Source organism: Scleropages formosus, chromosome 12 (genome assembly GCF_900964775.1).
Source record: "Scleropages formosus chromosome 12, fSclFor1.1, whole genome shotgun sequence".
Classification (NCBI taxonomy): domain Eukaryota; kingdom Metazoa; phylum Chordata; class Actinopteri; order Osteoglossiformes; family Osteoglossidae; genus Scleropages; species Scleropages formosus.
This window is the reverse complement of record NC_041817.1, coordinates 7,195,636-7,213,880: the sequence shown is the minus strand read 5'-3', so window position 1 is coordinate 7,213,880 and position 18,245 is coordinate 7,195,636. Positions and strand designations below refer to the sequence as shown.

Below are 18,245 nucleotides of genomic sequence, written 5' to 3'. Positions count from 1 at the left end.
ATGGTTACCTGCATTGCCGATTTCCAGAAGACGCTGGCGATCGTAGACATATTGCAGTGTAGCTTTCTGATGTTTCTGTTGTATTTCCTCTGGTTTTGAGGATGAGGGGACAAGACTAACTGACATTAAAACACCGTTTTTAGGACCCGGAGCAGCCGCTGCGTCTGACCGTGCCGCCATCTTGGAGTAAAAAAAAAAAAAAAAAAAAAAAAAAAGGCGCAGTCGAGGTCAGGAGGGCATTCTGTGTGGGAGTCGGAAGGTGATGTCTCTGCTTTTTGCAGATGATGTTGTCCTTTTGGCACCGTCACATGGCTGCCTCCAGCACGCACTGGAGCAGTTTGCAGCCGAGCGTGAAGCAGTGGGGATGAGGATCGGAAAAGGATGGTATGCCCCTCCAAGGAAGGGGAGAGTTTTTGCCCCAGGTGGAGGAGTTAAAGTATAGTGGGGTCTTGCTCACAAGTGAGGGATGAAGGGAGCGTGAGATCGGCCACAGACTGGGAGCAGCGGCAGCAGTAATGCGGTCGCTGTACCGGACTGTAGTGGTGAAGGGGGAGCTGAGCCATAAGGCAAAGCTCTCCATTTACCGGTCGATCTACGTCCCTATCCTCACCTATGGTCATCAACTCTGGGTGATGACCAAAAGAATAAGATCGAAGATACAAGCGGCCGAAATGAGTTTTCTCCGCAGGGTGCTGGGACTCACTCTCCGTGACAGGGTGAGGAGTTCGGACATCCGGGAGGAGCTCAGAGTAGAGCTGCTACTCCTCCACATTGAGAGGAGCCAGTTGAGGTGGTTCATGCATCTAGTAAGCATGCCCCCTGGGTGCCTCCCTTTGGAGGTATACCGGGCACGGCCAACTGGGACGAGGCCCTGAGGTCGGCCCAGGTCCTGCTGGAGGGATTATATCTCACAGTTGGCCTGGGACCAGCTGGGGATCCCCGGGTTGAGTTGGAGGAAGTTGTGAGGGACAGGGACGTCTGGGCTTCTCTGCTCTCCCTATTGCCACCACGACCCTAGAAGGACAAGCAGGCAAGAAAATGGATGGATGGATAGTATGTGATATACTGTACAAATGTTTTTTGTATACTTACAGGAATCCTACTCAGTTGCTTTTCTTGTAAGGCATCAGGGATAGGGACAAATTTTTAGTTTACCTCAAGATTGCTAGGCTCTGTGTGTTTTATGGTTCACCCTGAAAAATATACCAGAAAGTGCTTTGTAACCGTTGCTTATATAAATGGGCTGTACTGAATTAACTCTGGTGGTGGGTGCGGTGGCGCAGTGGGTTGGACCACAGTGCTGCTCTCCGGTGGGTCTGGGGTTCAAGTCCCGCTTGGGGTGCCTTGCGGCGGACTGGTGTCCCATCCTGGGTGTGTCCCCTCCCCCTCTGGCCTTGCGCCCTGTGTTGCCGGTAGGCTCTGGTTCCCCGTGACCCTGTCTGGGACAAGCGGTTCTGAAAGTGTGTGTGTGTGTGTGTGTGTGTGTGTGTGTGTGTGTGTGTGAATTAACTCTCACTTACTGATACAGTGAATAGAAAGTATAACACTGCACTGGAAATCATAAATTTAGGGTGGCATAGCAAGTAGCACTGCTGTCTCCCGGTACCTGGATGGTGCGAGAGGATATGGGTTCGATCCTGTTCAGTCTGTGTGGAGTTTGCATGTTCACCCTGTTTCTGCCGGGTGCTCTGGTTTCCTCCCACAGTCCAAAGACATGCTGTTCGGGTTCACCCGTAGCATGTGGGTGACAGAGAGAGTGTGTTCCACTGATGTGTGGATGAGTGACCCATTGTAAGTAGTGTATCTAGCAGTGTAAGTCACTTTGGTAAATAAGGTGTGTGGGCTGATAACACTACATAGAGTTCATTGGAAGTTGCTTTGGAGAAAAGTATCCGCTAAATAAATGTAGTAACACAGTGAACAAACACTGGCAGTGCAGCAAGCATTTGGTTAATAAATGGCTTTATTTGGCTTTGGGAGGAACACCACTGCATGAGTTGCAGCACATACAGTCACAGTAGTTGACCAGTAAGGCCAGTAAAGTGTTGGCAATCCTACACCACTTCTCAACACATGACAAAGTAAGTGAAGACCATTTTATTGTTTCTGTTCATGGTTAAGGCAAACACATCATTATGCTCAACAAGCAGTTCCATCCCATTCCTTCAGGCTCTCAAGCTCCAAGAATCAGGCCATGCATACACTGCTTGTCGATTGATTCACCCATCATGGAACACCGAAGAAACTCTGCTTGTATATCTACAAAGAGCACTCGGCAGAGGCCAACCCTGCTTGTCATCAGTTATCCTCCTCAGTATCCACATCCTGTGCTATCAAGCTTAAGGCTGTGCTCTCGCTCACTGCAAAAAAAAGTCCCATAGGACAGAGCAATTGAATATACGATCCTTTGGTAAGCTGGCCAGAGGAAAATACATCAATAAGGAAATATAGCTATTGTGACATGTGCTTTGCTGTATAAGTCAGTTCTTGGCTCCATAAAACTTTGACACCTCTCTTTCATTTCAAAGCATTGTTTTCTCCTTGTGTTTCTTCTTTTTCTTGACCTCATCCACAGTACAGTGCACCATTTGTTTGTAAGGCCAGGGTGCTTTTTGCCACTTTAGTTGGCATGGCAGCATGGAAGGAGGGTATAAGTGGCCCCGTTCAGCACATCTGCACCATTCTGAGCACTGTTTCAGTAAGCAAATCTCAGGAGAAGGGCTGCCCACAGAGCAAAACATGCATATCAATCCAACACCCCAAGGTAGGAGGAAACCAAGCTCTCAGCTGTCTGCTTGAAGTGTCAGGTCTGGAAGGGTAGCACCCAATACCGTGCTCCCCGTACTTCTCTCAGGATTGCTCTCCAGATAACACCTCACCATAGCAACCATCTTGTCAGGTACAGAAAGCCAAAGTTGGCAAAACTGGGTTAGCAGCTACATGACGGTATGAGATAACATACGTGATAAGTGAATCAATCAAGAAGGAGTAATTTTTGTTTTAAAACAAAAAGGTACAATACAATAAATAGCAGTAATCTTAATTGAATTTCTACATTCTTTGACATTTTTTTTCTTCTGGGCAGGTGCTGCTTCATGTCCTGCCACTACTCCAGAAGAGCGCTCCTTTAGTTCTTAATAAAACAGTTTAATTCAGCTTTGCCTTGCTTGCCGTGCTGCTGTGACCAATGCGGTAAGAGCGAGAGTGAAAGATGGATGGAACGATACGCATCTTTAAGAATGCCGTCCTGTTCATCATGCTTGTGTAGAGAAATAGCTAAAGACAAAGTAAGAGATGAGCGGAACACCCTGCATCTTCATCCTGTGAAATGATGAATGGGAAGTGCATGTATTTGTGTCCTATATTAGCAGCCTTGTCATCCTTTACTTAATGTGTATGTATACAATAGTAATTGACCTTCAGAACGAGCATTTACCACACTGGCTAAATTCCTTTGAGTGTTTTATTTACTTCTCAACCTCATTTGACAACGTTAAGTAGCACCTTCGAAGTGGAACTGGTAAAGTGCCTCTGTTATGCACCACATCAGTTCCTGAACTGTAACCGGGAGCTCTCAACAAACAGTTCAGTCTTGTTCGCATAATTCCGATCCAGACATCGCCGTAAGCAAAAACTCCACGAAGGACAGGATGTTTTGGGATAAGAACGAGAATTCTTCATCCGTCATCTTTTAATCGTCTTGTGACAGAATTCTATGGCTCAGCTCTGTGCTCTGTAATGTGCAGCACCATTATTATACCAGTCTAACCCCAGAAGACATCCTTCCTGAGTTCTGTGCACTTTTTCACTAGCATACATTCGTAAGACACCTTGCAAACCTGTAAAACTTCTGTGCCGTTACTACTGTGTTCGGATCATTGGCTGTCGATTTGTTTCGTGAACTTTACGGTGTCTATCTCATATGGCCTTGTGTGAGTCATGTGTCCCTATGTCCAGAAGTACAGAGGTGCTAGGAGCTTTCAAGTGCAAGACTCCTGGAACGTGCTTGTTTGTCCGTGTGTGAGTGTGTGTGTTTGTGCACGAGTGTCTGTGTGAGTGAGACGGGGATGGACAGAAGAGAGAGGACGAATGGAATGTGAATGAGAAACTCAGTGTGTCAGTGGGGAGAGAAACAAAGCGAGCTCTTCGTTTGGCCGTTTAACTTCTCAGCAGTTTAGCTCTTGCTGCCCTTGGTAGCAGCAGCATCCTTCTTCTTGTCTTTCTCTTCCACCTTCTCTTCCTCCTGTTCCTCCTCTTCTTCCTCCTCTCCTTCCTCTTGCTCCTCACCTTCTTCTCCCTCTTCTTCCTCCTCTGCGCCTTCCTCCTCCTCTCCCTCTGCCTCTTCTTCCTTCTCCTCTTCCTCCTCGGCTTCCTCCTCTTCCTCCTCAGCCTCCTCCGGCTTTGCGCTGGTCTTCCTGTAGGCAGCACCGGTGCTCAGGGTGTAGGAGCGAGTAGCGGAATAGGAGAAGCCGGGGTAGCCGGACTGGATCATAGCTCCGCCCACCGTGCTCATGCGACACTCTTCACCCTCCAGCAACTTCCTGCAAAAAGCAGAGGAGAGAGGGCAGAGAAAGAGGGAGGAAGCAGCAGAGATGTCTGTGAACGTACATGTACATATTCCATGCGTTCTTCCAGACTTTGCGGTTACGCGCACTGTTGCCCAGCAATCACGCACAGTACAGAGCATCAGTAAACGTACTGCATCCCGACAGCATGGTACATGGTAAGACCCTGCTGTGTGAGGCCATCTTAAACATTTTTTGTCCCTTCTCTATCGTTCCTTTGCTCTCCAGTCTCTGATGCGAGCTGCGTCACAAACCTGTAGGCGGCAATCTCGATGTCCAGGGCCATCTTGACATTGAGGAGGTCCTGGTACTCACGCAGGTGGCGGGACATCTCCCCCTTTGTGCTGCGCAGAGCAGACTCCAGCTGCTGGACGGTGTCCTTTTGGACGGAAACACCGGCACGTATCGCATTCAGCACCACAGACAGCTTCTCGTGGTACAAATTGCAATAAGGTTAGTCTTTTGCTCAGTTTAAGACCCAAATTTTAAAACGTAAGCATAGAGTTTGTTTTAAGCATTGCGTCTCTCGATCAGCTCAGATGCACATTGTACAATTTAACAGCAAGAGTCAGGGCTGTGCCAAAATCCTCTTTTGCCCTCTGTTTCGTCCTCTCGCTCCCCTGCTGTAACCCCCCCCGGCATACAGACCTGCAGCTCTCCAATCTCTCTGCCGTGGCGATCCTCCATTTCAGCCAGCTGCCTCTCCAGGGCCTCGTTGTGGCCCCTTAGGGCCTCGATTTCCAGGGTGCGGGCCTGCACCTGCCTCCGGTACTCGCTCAGCTCCTCCTTGGTCTGTTTGACGGCGTCCGAGTTGCGCGCCGCAGCCTCCGTCACGCTGGCGAACTTGGAGCGGTACCACTCCTCTGCCTGCTGCTGGTTCCTGGCGGACAGGGTCTCGTACTGGGCCCGGATCTCCTTCAGCGCCACCGCCAGGTCGGGTTTGCTCACATCCATCTCCACGGACACCTGCAGAGGAGGCCGAGAAAGGTTGAAGGGCAAAGGGAGTCTCACGTGAAGGTCCGACATTCACCGTATGCAGAGGGGGAAATGCTCATAGTTTAAACCCGGTACAAATACACGTTTTAAAAACAAACGTACAGCTTTGTGCTGTATGATAATAAACTCCCTTACAAAGTTACCAAACATAACAATTTTGAATTATAGCAAAATTACAAATGAAAAAATATTTCTAATGACCTGCTACACTATATTTTTCACACTGCAGATTCATGTGTTCCTCATCTACCTGGCAGGCAGAGGTGCCCCGTCTCCATCTGTATTGACGTGAAACTATAAAGAATTGATGGGGGCGATAAATGGGCAACTGAGTCAGCATCTTGCGCCACAAGATGGATTGTGCTGATGGTGCTGACTGCCATTAATATGCGGAAAATTTACCAAGCAAACCCCTGTCCTTCTGTATTGATTATCAGTTACACTGTACGGCTTATTCCTAGCAGGCTGGTCACACACAGTTTCAACGTAATTTAAGTTCAGTGTTTTGCTACTGCACTTACAAACTGACAATCACGTCACAAAAGGAAAGAAAGTTTGCCTTTCACTAATTAAATAAATATATAATTATAAAGAGCTGGATGTGGCAGCCTTTGGATCCAAAGGTTATAGGTTCAACTCCCACCTCCAGCAGTAGTAGCAAGGTACTTATCCTAAATTGCTCCTTAAAAATTACCCAGCTATATAAATGAGTAAATCAGTGTAAGTAGCCAAACGAGTAAATGTGAAAGATTTTGTTCAGAGAAATTCAGTGTGAATTCAGGTTGAAGTCTTAAGGAAACAATGTTAAGGTCCATTAAAAAGACATTATTTATGAAAGGAAAGGTGTTATTACTAACAGAAACGCGATGCAGTGAAAGGTGCTGCAGTGTCACAGCGGGTAATGCAGAGGGCTGGAGGACAGGGCGCGCGCCGTGGCCCGCACCCCCCACACCCCACCCCCCACGCCACCGAGCCACACCTAGAATACTGCGCTACCATCCGTCTGCGGCGCCGCGGAGAGCTTTATCACCCCCACTCCCACCCCCACCCCCCTGCTTTATTACCCCACCAGGACTAACTGCCACCGACGCGTGTGCGCGCCTCCTTGAGACCGCGAAGCTCATCGTCGAGCCTCCCGAACTGTAACTAAGAGCCAAAACCCGCGCACGCCATTAATATGCATAAAAAAAAATACATTCTGCGAAGGGAATGAAGTCGTGGGCGGGGGGGGGGGGCACTGCGGAAAGTTACCATGCGCCCCCCCCTGGTGGGTGGGTCAGTGACCGCGCGCTCCGTTTACCGCAATGCCCGCAAATACAGCAGCTCTCGCGTGTTTCAACATCTCCCGCGTCTCGGGACGTACGGGGCTGTTCTGATTTTCTTCCTTTTTTCATGCGCTAAGAAAACTTCCAGGGGCGATGAACGGTGTTGCTGTGTAACCAGTCGCGAGCGGACAGCAACTTCTGCGGAGCGTTAATTATGGGGGGTTCGGTGGTGCCGCAGGACCCCTTCCCCCCCCCCCCCCCCCCCCCCCGCCCTCTGAAACTGCCACCCTGTTGGAGCCCCTGCGAGGACTTTTTCTTTGTCATCATAATGTGGTCTGTGACCCCCTACCCCCCCCTCCCCCGTATTTGTGCGCAACCCCGTTAATTCTCCTCGCTAATACTTGCGGCCGCCCGAAACCGGTAGTTGTTGAGAAGTTGTTGCGGCCCTGGCGTGAACAGCGTGACAGCAGACTTAGGAATCACCGTCACCTTCCTCTAGTCTGGAGGTCACGCGTGATCGTGGGCACCAAGACAAAGCAGGCAGCCCACATGTTGGCAGCCCGGCAGCTTCACATGCGCGCGCCCGCGCGCGCGTTAGCGTGACAGCTCATCCGCGCCACAGCCACCGCACCGTTATGGTGGTGGCTCTGCCGATGAGGATGAGTGGTGATGGACGGTCGGTTTCCCGCACCTGCGAGGCTTGCAAGGACGCCTGCAGCTCCTGCAGCTCCTCCTCGTGAACTTTCCTGAGGAAGGCGATCTCGTCCAGCAGGGACTCCACTTTCTTCTCGAGCTCCAGGCGCGAGAGGGTGGCGTCGTCCACGTCCTTGCGGTAGCCCTTGAGGGTGCCCTCCGCCTCCTCCCTGAGCTTCGTCTCCTCCTCGAGCTTCTCCTTCACGCGCTCCAGCGCCTCGCTCATCTGCACGCAGTCGAGGTGCATCTGGCTCTTCTCGTGGGTGAGCTCCTCGACGCGCGCGCGCAGCTCGCGGATCTCCTGCTCGTACAGGTCGTGCAGGCGCGAGGGCTCCGCGCTGCGCTGCCGCAGGAGGGTCACCTCCGCCTCGAGCACCTTGTTCTGCTGCTCCAGCTGGTGCACCTTCTCGATGAAGGTGACGAAGCGGTCGTTGAGGCCCTGCAGCTGCTCCTTCTCGTTGGTGCGGATGATCTTGAGCTCGTTCGTGATGGCCGTGGACTGCGACAGGTCGATGGAGTCGGGCAGGGGGGAGAAGGTGCCGCGGGCGGCGCCCAGCTTGCTGCGGTACCCTGCGGAGGAGAACAGGGGCGACGGGGAGCCGAAGGCGCGGTGCTGCGCGCTCGCGCTGCTGCTGCGGTACGTGGCCGACGCGCGGGACGGGCTGCCGCCCACGGACACGCGCCCCGACATCCGCGGCGCGTCGCCGAACACCCTCCGGTAGGAGCTGCCGGAGTACATTTCGCTCAGGTAACTCATGTGGAAGCGCTCCTCTTCACTGGCCGCGCAAGTGTGTGTGGAAGTGTGCGTGGGAAGGAGCGAGAGACAGAGAGAGAGAGAGAGAGAGAGAGTGCAGGGCAGAGAGACGGAGTGAGCGATGCGAGTGGCGCCCGGCGTCGCGCGCCCTTTATAAACACCGCGAGCTCCGCCGTCATCTGACGCAGTGACAGCAGCAGGGACGGGGAAACCTGCAGGCGCGTGCGAAAAGCGGCTCGCGCGCGGGGAGCCGGACTCTCCCGGGAGTGCAGCTTCATTGACCCGTCCCTCCCTGCTCAAGCGCAAGTGTTGCTACGGAGAACTAAGTTAGAAGTGGCAAGGAGCGCTCTTTTCTTCCCGGAACTTGTAAACTTTCACGGCACGCCTGAGGGGTAAAGAAAAAAAATGCCGCGCGCGGGAGTGGGGGGGGACATACGCCTCATAGGATCGCGACATCGCAGAGACTGGTGGTGCTGTTGGCTGTCACCTGGTGGCCTCGCTTGTTTAGTGTAACATTTTCTAAAGAAGATCAAACACCACATAAGTAAGAGTTATAGGAGTGGCGGTGCGTCGCGCCGAAAGGGGCCATAATGATGCTGCAGCGAGGACTCGATTACTGCGATTACTGTGATTACTGCTTGTCTTGAAATGTCACTTATTCTCAATACGACGCGTTCACGTTATTTCTGTAGTTTTAATCGCTCCATGGACTCCAGCTGCACGGCTGCAACTGAAACACTTGTGAGAAAACAGGCGAGTAAAAAAAAAAAATGCAGGTGAAGGAGCCGCCGTCGCGGTGCCTCGATGCGCTTCTCTGCCCTAATGCGGTCAGTGTCTCACACGCCCAGACTCCGCAGTATCGGAATACGGAATGAGGGTCGAGGCCCGATCGGATCTCGGCCACAATGTCAAGCCCACACGCAGTGTATCCGATGTCACTGTGTTTTGGAGCTCGTCGCGGTAAAGATTTTTGGGAATGTGGCACCGATGGCGACTGTTAGACGATCTGCAGCTTCCTTTCCGTATTTTCTCACTTTATTCTTAGCCATTGTTTAAAGTTGACCAGACAATACGGAATCTAAGGCCCCCGATGCAAAACAGGCTGAGCGGCTCTGCGCGCTTTTCATCCTCTTGTCGGCCCACGTGCGTGTTCGGCTATATTACTATTTAATTGGGGGGGAAAGTCCGTCCGCGCTGTACATCGTCCCGCTATAGAGGCGCACACGCGAGCGGCGCAGAATCGAGAATGGGGATCATCTGCTCTTCGAGAAACACGCGGGTGAGCAGGAAAGGAGACCCAAAGAACATTTCAAGTGCGAGCGCCGTGCGCGTGGGGCGAGCCCGTGATTCAGCACTATTGCGACGTTTGGCACAGACGAAGAGCAGCTTCAGAGATGTGCGAGCGAGCGCTGGTCTCCAGGCGGCACATTGATCGCTCCCTGCTGAAGGGCAGCGCGTCCTCCCATCGGCAGCCCAATGACAGCTGAACGGGACGTGACTGGACTCTTTGTCCCCCTGGGGCACGTGTCTTACCCACGATGGCAAAAAAAGAAAGAAAGAAAAAAAAAAAAAAAAATCAGCGCGTTATGGTTACGAAAAATACCGTGGCTGCAAGAGAAACACTGATTTATTCTCCAGTGTTTTTCTCCGTCAAAAAAAGGAGCCTCACAAAAACGCCTGGATAACTTTTATTAGTTGTGAGGGACGTCTGTCACGTTTATGATTTATCCGCAATCAAGAATAACCAGTTACATAATCTGTGTATGATTATACTGTTGAAAGCGGCCTACATGTGAAGCAACTCCATGAAAGTTGGAGAATATTTTTTTTTTAAATAGAAGAATAGGACACATTCAAATCGTACGCAAATGATCTGTGGCAATAATTTACGTCTAACTAATAGAACAGAAATGTTAGAAAAATTGTCGAAGACACGTGTAAGTGATGTAACACTGAGGACCACAAGACGGGAGGTTAGGAGGTAGGACCCAGTTGCGGCGGTGCTTATTTATGGGATTGGATTGGATTTATTATTTAGAGATTTAGAGAAGAGTGGTGGTGAGGGACCGGCGATGGGCAAACGTCGTTCAGCGGGCAAATCCGAAGTCGTGGTCGAGGTGGGAGGGGGGCAGGATCGGAACCGAAGTAGTCAAGTCGTGGGATAAGGAAAAAGAAGCAGGAGACACTGCCAGGCGAAGGATTGACGGCTCCGGGCGAGTATAGAAGGGACTGTTGTCTCTGGGAGATTCCGCAACCTGAGAGCGGTGGTAGGGCTGCTTTTATACGTCCCTGTCACGTCGATTCCTCCCGGGTGGGTGGGCAGGTGGGGCACGGTCGTGGGCGTGACAGTAAGAGTAATCCCTTTAAATGTACAGTATAGCCCGTATATATGGAAGTAATCTCATATATTATAATAGTCACGTTAAAATGTAACACGTAATAAATCAGTTCTCGGAATAAGTTTTCATGGTAAAGATGAACACCCCCCCCCCACACACACACACACTACCACTACCACCAAAAGTGTCTGCAGTTCAAAATCAGTCTTTGAAAACCTCAGCGCTGAATGAGCTCATGTGTTTGTCTTTTTCGGGTGGCATGTGCGTTCAGTGCGCCAGTCGTCCACAAGAGGGAGACAAAGTCTGCAATTTAGACACTTTTTGGTCTACAAAACTAAAGAAAATATATGTACACACACACACACACACTGAAACCGTTTGTGGGGTCGCGGAGAACCGGAGCCTAACCCGGTAACACAGGGCATAAGGCTGGGGGGGGACACACACACCCAGGACGGGACATCAGTCCATCACAAGGCACCCCAAGCAGGACTCGAACCCCAGACCCACCAGAGAGCAGGACCCGGCCAAACCCGTTGCGCCACCCAAAATGGATTTATGTACTAATGTCTGTGTATTCGATAAATCAATTTATAAATAAACAAAAGGCCAAGTGCAGTACTTTTCATATATGAGGAACCTGAAATGGTGAATGCTCATCAGGTTTTGGTAACAACAAATGTTTGTCAAATTTAGGTATGCAGCTTGTATGTGTATATACTGCATATATATATATATACACACACACACACACACACACACACACACACACACATTGACTGAAAACCACTTGTCCTGAGCAGGGTTGCAGCAAGCTGGAGCCCCACCTGCCAACAGAGGGCACAGAGGACACACAGGACACACCCCAGTCTATCACAAGGCACCCCAAGCAGGACTTGAACCCCAGACCCACCGGAGAGCAGGCACAGGCCAAAACCACTGCATTGCTGTGCCGCCGCACCCCCTGTATATATGTATATACACACACATTGTCTGAAACCACTTGTCCCAAGTAGGGGTCGCAGTGAGCTGGAGCCTAACCGAGCAACACAGGATGTAAGGCTGAAGGGGGAGGGGACACACCCAGGATGGGACACCAGTCCGTCGCAAGGCACCCCCCAGCGGGACTTGAACCCCAGACCCACCGGAAAGCAAGCCCTGGCCAAAACCGCTTCACCGCTGCACCCCCCATTATATGTATATATACAACCCCAATTCCAAAAAAGTTAGGACAGTATGGAAAATGCTAATAAAACAAAAAGGATTGATTTGTATACTTACTTAGACTTGTTTTCAAACAAAATCAGTACAAAAACAAGGTATTTCATGCTTTACCTAATCAGCTGCATTGTTTTTTGAAAATATATGTTTATTCTGAAATTGATGCCTGCAACACGTTCCAAAAAAGTTGGGACGGGGTAGTTTAGGTCTAATAACGGTGTGACAAGTTAAAATAACAAAGTGATGTGAAACAGGTGAGGCAGTAGTGCTGCAGTATATAAGGAGCCTCCAAAAAGGCCTAGTCCTTCAGGCATACGGATGGGTCAAAGCTCACTGAATTGTCAACTGATTTGCATCAGCAAATTATCCAGATTTTGGGCATTTCACTCTCTACAGCGCACAATATAATGAAAAGATTCAAGGAATCTGAAAGAAATGCAGAAGACGTTTAAATTTGAATCTTACGCCAGGGGATGCTGCAATAATGATGTCATTTCAATTCAGACACTAGAGGGCCGTGCAAAATCATTAATGTCTTAAGATGTTCTGAGTGATTTTATTTTTTGTTGCCTAGCGCTGGCGTGCATCTATGTAATATTGAAAAGACCATTAAGCACTGCAAACATACAGTATGTACATAAGGAAAAAATTACATGGTCACTGTTTTGTATCATGTTATACAATGGAAATTCTTGGACTGACCTGGGAAAGGTACCATGTTGGTAACTCAGACTGTTCACAAATCCGTTGTATCACAATCAATCAAAGCTCTATCGTACAGATCCCTCCATTTATTTACAGATAGTTCAACGTCCTTTGAAAAGATCAGAAAAAGCTATAATTGATTAAAAATTCATTGTAAATCTTTTATTTATCTATTGTGATAAACTGCGTATCTAATTCTGATTTCAGTGTTCTGGTAACCTGGAAACACTGGGTGTGAGACAGAGGCACAGGATGCCAGTCTGTTGTAGGACTTTTATTATCTTTTATTAAGTGGAAGCAATATTAAAATGTAGCGTACTTCACAATGAATAAGAATAAAATACATTACTTGCACAGCCTTCTATTCGGTGTGTTGTGTTATATTTAAAATATACAAGAGAGTGCCATGTTCCTCCTGCACGTCAGGTGGCATAGGGGTGTGATGGAGGACAATTTCGGGAGAACGTATTAAAAAGTGCTGGAAATGTGTCTCGCTTGCGACTGAGAGCACAGCAAAACTATCGACGACAGCGGGACGAAATCGTCACGCAAGTGTTTGTCAGAATCCGGGCATTTTCAGTTTATTATCCATACAATGAAATACTAATAGACACATACCTCTTTATTTGCTCTGTAGTTCCTGTAAATGTCCAGGGTATAACTATAAGAAATAAAACATGAGCTTCATAAAATCAGTACTGCACAGCTCCACATAATTACCCGTACGAACAGCACCGCTGGTTCTTTTTGGATGCATTTTTCTGTCAATTTATGGTGGCGCGTGGAAACGAGTCATTTTTACTCCCCGGGGAAGAAATTTCAGAAAATAACTCGATGAAGAAAATGTTCGGAACTTTGCTAAATTTAGATATTAAGGAACTCTAACGTGAATTTTCGCCTTAGAATATTATTTGTCTGCACTTGGGCCTATTTTTTGCATATTCGCTTTTCTGCCTCTGTCTTATTCTGATTTTTACATTTTAATACATCATTACATCACAGGGGTCACTGGCAGTTTTCTCTTTATTCGGCGTAATGTATAGATAGCATGGGGGGCATGGTGGCGCAGTGGGTTGGACCGGGTCCTCCTCCTCTCTGGTGGGTCTGGGGTTCGAGTCCTGCTTGGGGTGCCTTGCGATGGACTGGCGTCCCCTCCTGGGGGTGTCCTCTCTGGCTTTATGCCCTGTGTTACTGGGTTGGCTCCGGTTCCCTGTGACCCCATATGGGACAAGCAGTTCTGAAAATGTGTGTGTGTGTAGTGCCACAGAAATCCGGAACGAGAGCAGAGATAGGGACAACCGCACTCATCCAGGCTTCCTTATTGCTTACGGGACAGACTGAACATGCAAGTCTTCTGGAATTCACGTCATGCTTTCATGCAAACGCACCCTGTAGGAACGTACCTGGTGCTTCAGGTATCTATTTTAACCTCCCGTTCAAAGAAAAAGCCGGGTCAGCCTTAATTTTCAGAGCATGTGACTGTAACGCAATAAAATGTAATGAAAGTCGGGAGGGTGTGGGGTCACGTACCTTAAGAGCAGTAATGCGTCAGAGCTTTCTGTTTCACTTCCAGGACCAGCGGAACGAAATGGAAACTTGGTACGAGCTTTAACTTCAGTGTGCTATACTGTAAATACTGAAATAGAAAGGGGCAGTTAGTAGCGTAGTGGTTAGTGCTGCTGCCTTTCGATAGAAGGGTCGCAGGTTCGATCCCCACCTGTGGCTATAATAGCCTTGAGCAAGGTATCTATCCTAAGTTGCTCCAGTAAAAATTACCCAGTTGCATAAATGGGTAAATAATTGTAAGTATCTTGATGTTATGAGTTGCTTTGGAGAAAAAGTGTTGGCTAAATGAATAAATTTGAACAAACATATCTAGCAGACACCCTTGTACAAATTGCTGTTAAGCATATGCAGTAGCTGCTTGTGGAGATGAACCATTGCTTTATTAATAACGAAGGGTTTGCACTGCCTTTTCTTACCTTTCTGGCTGTTACCGATTGTTCTCGACACATACTTGTAACCTCGTCCGCCCCAACGGCCCGCGGACGTCTTCTTCCGAGGTCTTCCCTCGCTTCCCGCAATTCATTCTGGAGATGATCTCCACGGTTACAGCCAATGCCCATTTCAGCCATCGTTAATCCCGAATTGTGCCATTTGTCATCCTTTCCCCTAGGTCTCCTGTTTTGTAGGCGTGGAGGTATGGAGACGGTCGCAGGGATTCGCCCTCACGGTGCGGACGCATTTGTCTTCTTTAAAAATTACGGACCAGCTGCGACAAATGAGGGAGCGATATGGGCGTGCCGTCAATGTTCAAATGAATCACGGGCCCTTTTTCGAGGCCGATGTTACTCTGTTACGATCATGGTGCCGTACCCTATCCGCCTCCTATCGCCCCCCCCTCCAGTCAGCCACCCCACCTGGATGAGCGCAGGAACACTATTCCTTGCATGAGCCTGAGCCTGTGAAAGTCAGCTGCTCCTTTTGCACGAGCTGCGGAGTTCAAGTACTTGGCAGTCAGCTCAACGGGGCTGAACGTTTGATGTTTCATTGACGTCTTTTAATTTTAACTTGCTTTTACACAATATTTAACCCTCTTCACCATTTTTCAACTTTCAACAATGTCTGGTTAAAGACCCCGTTTTATCATCCCTATTTCACCGACCTGTGTGCATGTGCATATTTGGTGCATGTTAGCAAGTTCAGGATTGTGTACTTGGGTGTATTTAGGGTGCGGGCCCACAGTACCTTTGTGAAGGTGAGCGTGTGTGGCGTCACAGCAGTTGTCCGCGGCGAAGGTCACAGCCGGCTGGGTGCGCATAGCTGGGATAAGCCACTGGATTGGACTAATCTGACAAGTAAGGGGAAAACGAGGTCACCAGGACCGTGACCCTGGGCATGGACATCCTGCCCATTCATACGAACGCAGCTAAATTGGTAGCACCTGCCGCATGACAGTGCAACTGTTGTCAGTACTTAACTGTCACCCTTGATGGATCACCGTTTTAAACAAGGGACCCGGGATGTATAACAGCATCCCTGAAGATAAACGACCCGGTTTCGGTCCAAAATGGGTGTTGCTGTCCTGCAACACTACATCAAATTCAACAAGCTGTCCATTGCAACTAATGGTAAAAGGATAGTATTATTTTACTGGGCATCTAGCAATCCTCCGTAACACGGTTCAAACCGAAGAGACTGAACACACCATAGCAGCCATGTGCAGCCGTCGTGCAGAAACGCGAAGGGTTCTGTGAAGTAAACAAACCCGAACGCAGACGGATGTTTTGCAAAAACGCGCACGGGGTTACTTGACGGATCTTGCTTTATGACCCCTTTATCACTTTTCCTCCAGAACATTGGATTCTATTAATTCAGTTTGTGATCAGATTTATGTTTATCTGATGATGCTTTTTTCCCCGTCCTGGGTGTGTCCACCTCCCCCTTCAGCCTTGCACCGTATGTTGCCGGGCTAGGCTCCGGTTCACCGCGACCCCGCTCGGGACAAGCGGTTTCAGACTGCGTGTGATGTTTTTCTCCAAAGCGACTTACAATTATTTACAATTTGTACAGCTGCGTGATTTTACTGGAACAATTTTAGGGCAAGTACCTTAGTCAAGGGTACTACAGCCAGAGGTGGGAATCCAACTAGCAACCTTTGGATCCAAAAGGAAGTAGCTCTAACCGTTACGCTACCACCTGATTTGCCTCAATGTGTGCCATCAGGTTCACTTTGAATTACTACAATAGTGTATAAAATGAGTAAGCGCATAAATAAGCAGCCCCCTTTCAGTAATGTATGCACTGCTTCTGTGTATGAGACATGCTGGCTGGTTTCCATTTAATTTACTTTAGGAAACCCTGAGCAGCCTGTGATCTTTGAAAGGGGGGCAGGTGGGTGAGGGAGGAGAGTGGCACAATTTCTCAAAACGGAAGCCACAAAAAAAAAAGACAGATAATCCGCGACACTCCCTCGGCCATCGTGAATCCACCACTCTTCCATCCTCTCCGTGCAAAGGCAGTCATGAATTGACCGGTGTCAAAATTATTCCCTTCCCAGCCCAATCGCCACCCATCTCTGGCCTTCTGCTCTCATCTTCTTTTCATCTGGTTTATCTGGTAACGACTGGGGATTTTGGTTGCAGATTGTGGCCTCAAAGTGGTCTTTTATGAAGGGGTTACAATTGTTGCAAAAACACATTTGTGCCGTACGCATTCCTGTGCCGCAGAGCTGTTTATATTCCTCCATCTGGTATGCATAATTGCCATCTGAACTTTATTTTTCCATGTAGATTTGTGCCAGTCAGAGGAAAAGCAGTATCATGATGTCAAACCAGCAACCTGATGACCTGTGCCCTTCATTAAACAGTTGCAGGTCATAACCTTCCCATACCTCCATGACCCTGTACTGTCTTAAATGCATCGATGACCTCTTGTTTAACTATAGCGCTTATTGTGACCGTGAAGACGTGTAGAACCCGTTTCACTTCTGGATTATACAAACTTTTTGCCATCCTGCAACAAAGTTAAGACAAAGCAACATGTAGGTAAACAACTTTTTATTTCTTTATTCTATTCATGTTACTGGCAAATATAAATAAACTGCTTCACGTTTTCACAGGTTTTTTTTTTCCCCTCATTTTTAACATTTCATTTAAAGTCAACATTGTCCAAATTCCCCAATTCTAAAAATAAGTGCACAAAATGTCCACCTTTTTGTTTGTTGGTTTGTTTGCTTGTTTGTTTAACAGACATAAACCCTTGTTAAGCCTGTAAGAGGCACAGAGTCCGTCCCGACTTGTGTGTGTGCAGGAGAGGTACACACCTAGAGACACAATGAGAAAAGGAATGACCACTGTAATATTTGTGTGTCTGTGTACACTATGCAATGGGTATATACTACACTCGAACTGTATATACCCATTACATGGCTTCTCATATAATTGTCATACTTTTGTCTGTTTTAAGGCTTTAGCCATTTTGTAGATACATAAATAAACTAAACATATAAAAACCAAAGAGTGTGATCCAAGGTTATGTAAATGGATCGCGTCGAGAGAATGTGCAGCTCTGGTTTTTAAAACCGCAGTTTTGTTCTTAAATAATCCACACCTGCTTCCGGGCAGATGCTGAAGCACCGAAGTCGATACAAAGTGTTCCATGGAGAAGGGTGAGAGGGACATGGGGCGAAAGATGGAAAGAGAGGCCCCAGCAGCACCATGTCTGGCCCTCTCTCCCTCTTGAGTCGTGAGTGGGGAGGCGGCCATGTTTAAACAACAAGGGGACGGGCTGAGATGGGGTGGGGTGGGGTGGAAGACACAAACACGGTAAACAGGAGGGAAAATGGACCGTTGACACGAGACACTAATGCTTAGCAGATGAGATCATACAAAGTGGACTGTTTTTTTCTGCACCTTTTTCCCCCCATAACAACGAAAAGCAAGACAAAAAGAATATCTATAGAAATGGCTGTTTAAACACAGTTTTAACCTCACTGCCCACCCACCCCCCTTTCTGAGGACAGCGACGAGACAAACCGACAACGACTCACAGTACCATTATACCGGTGCCCAGCAAACCGGCCCAAACATGCTGGGCTGCAGTGCAAACCACGAAACGGGACCTCACCAAACGATTCCTCTCCGATTCCAGCGCTACGCTTCCTATCTCCAGCAGCACTGCACAGACAGACTCAGTTAAGCGCGCT

The 18,245-nt window shown here is 48.6% G+C and overlaps 1 protein-coding gene across 1 annotated transcript; it reads right to left on the bottom strand.

The window, feature by feature from the left end:
* Positions 1-2,553: 2,553 nt before the first annotated feature.
* Positions 2,554-8,385, bottom strand: neff1 (neuronal intermediate filament family member 1). The gene is made up of 4 exons (XM_018762371.2): positions 7,518-8,385; positions 5,214-5,531; positions 4,820-4,944; positions 2,554-4,541 (listed from the first exon to the last, which is right to left on the bottom strand). Exons 1-4 carry the CDS (start codon positions 8,274-8,276, stop codon positions 4,175-4,177), a joined length of 1,569 nt encoding a protein of 522 aa, XP_018617887.2. The 5' UTR covers positions 8,277-8,385; the 3' UTR covers positions 2,554-4,174.
* Positions 8,386-18,245: the final 9,860 nt, after the last annotated feature.

Excerpts from the sequence above, each read along its gene's own strand:
- neff1 (XM_018762371.2), bottom strand. The coding sequence starts at position 8,276 with ATGAGTTACCTGAGCGAAATGTACTCCGGCAGCTCCTACCGGAGGGTG. Across the intron at positions 5,532-7,517 it reads CGTCCTTGCAAGCCTCGCAG|GTGTCCGTGGAGATGGATGT; the intron begins GTGCGGGAAACC and ends CCTCCTCTGCAG. Across the intron at positions 4,945-5,213 it reads GAGAGATTGGAGAGCTGCAG|GACACCGTCCAGCAGCTGGA; the intron begins GTCTGTATGCCG and ends TCCGTCCAAAAG.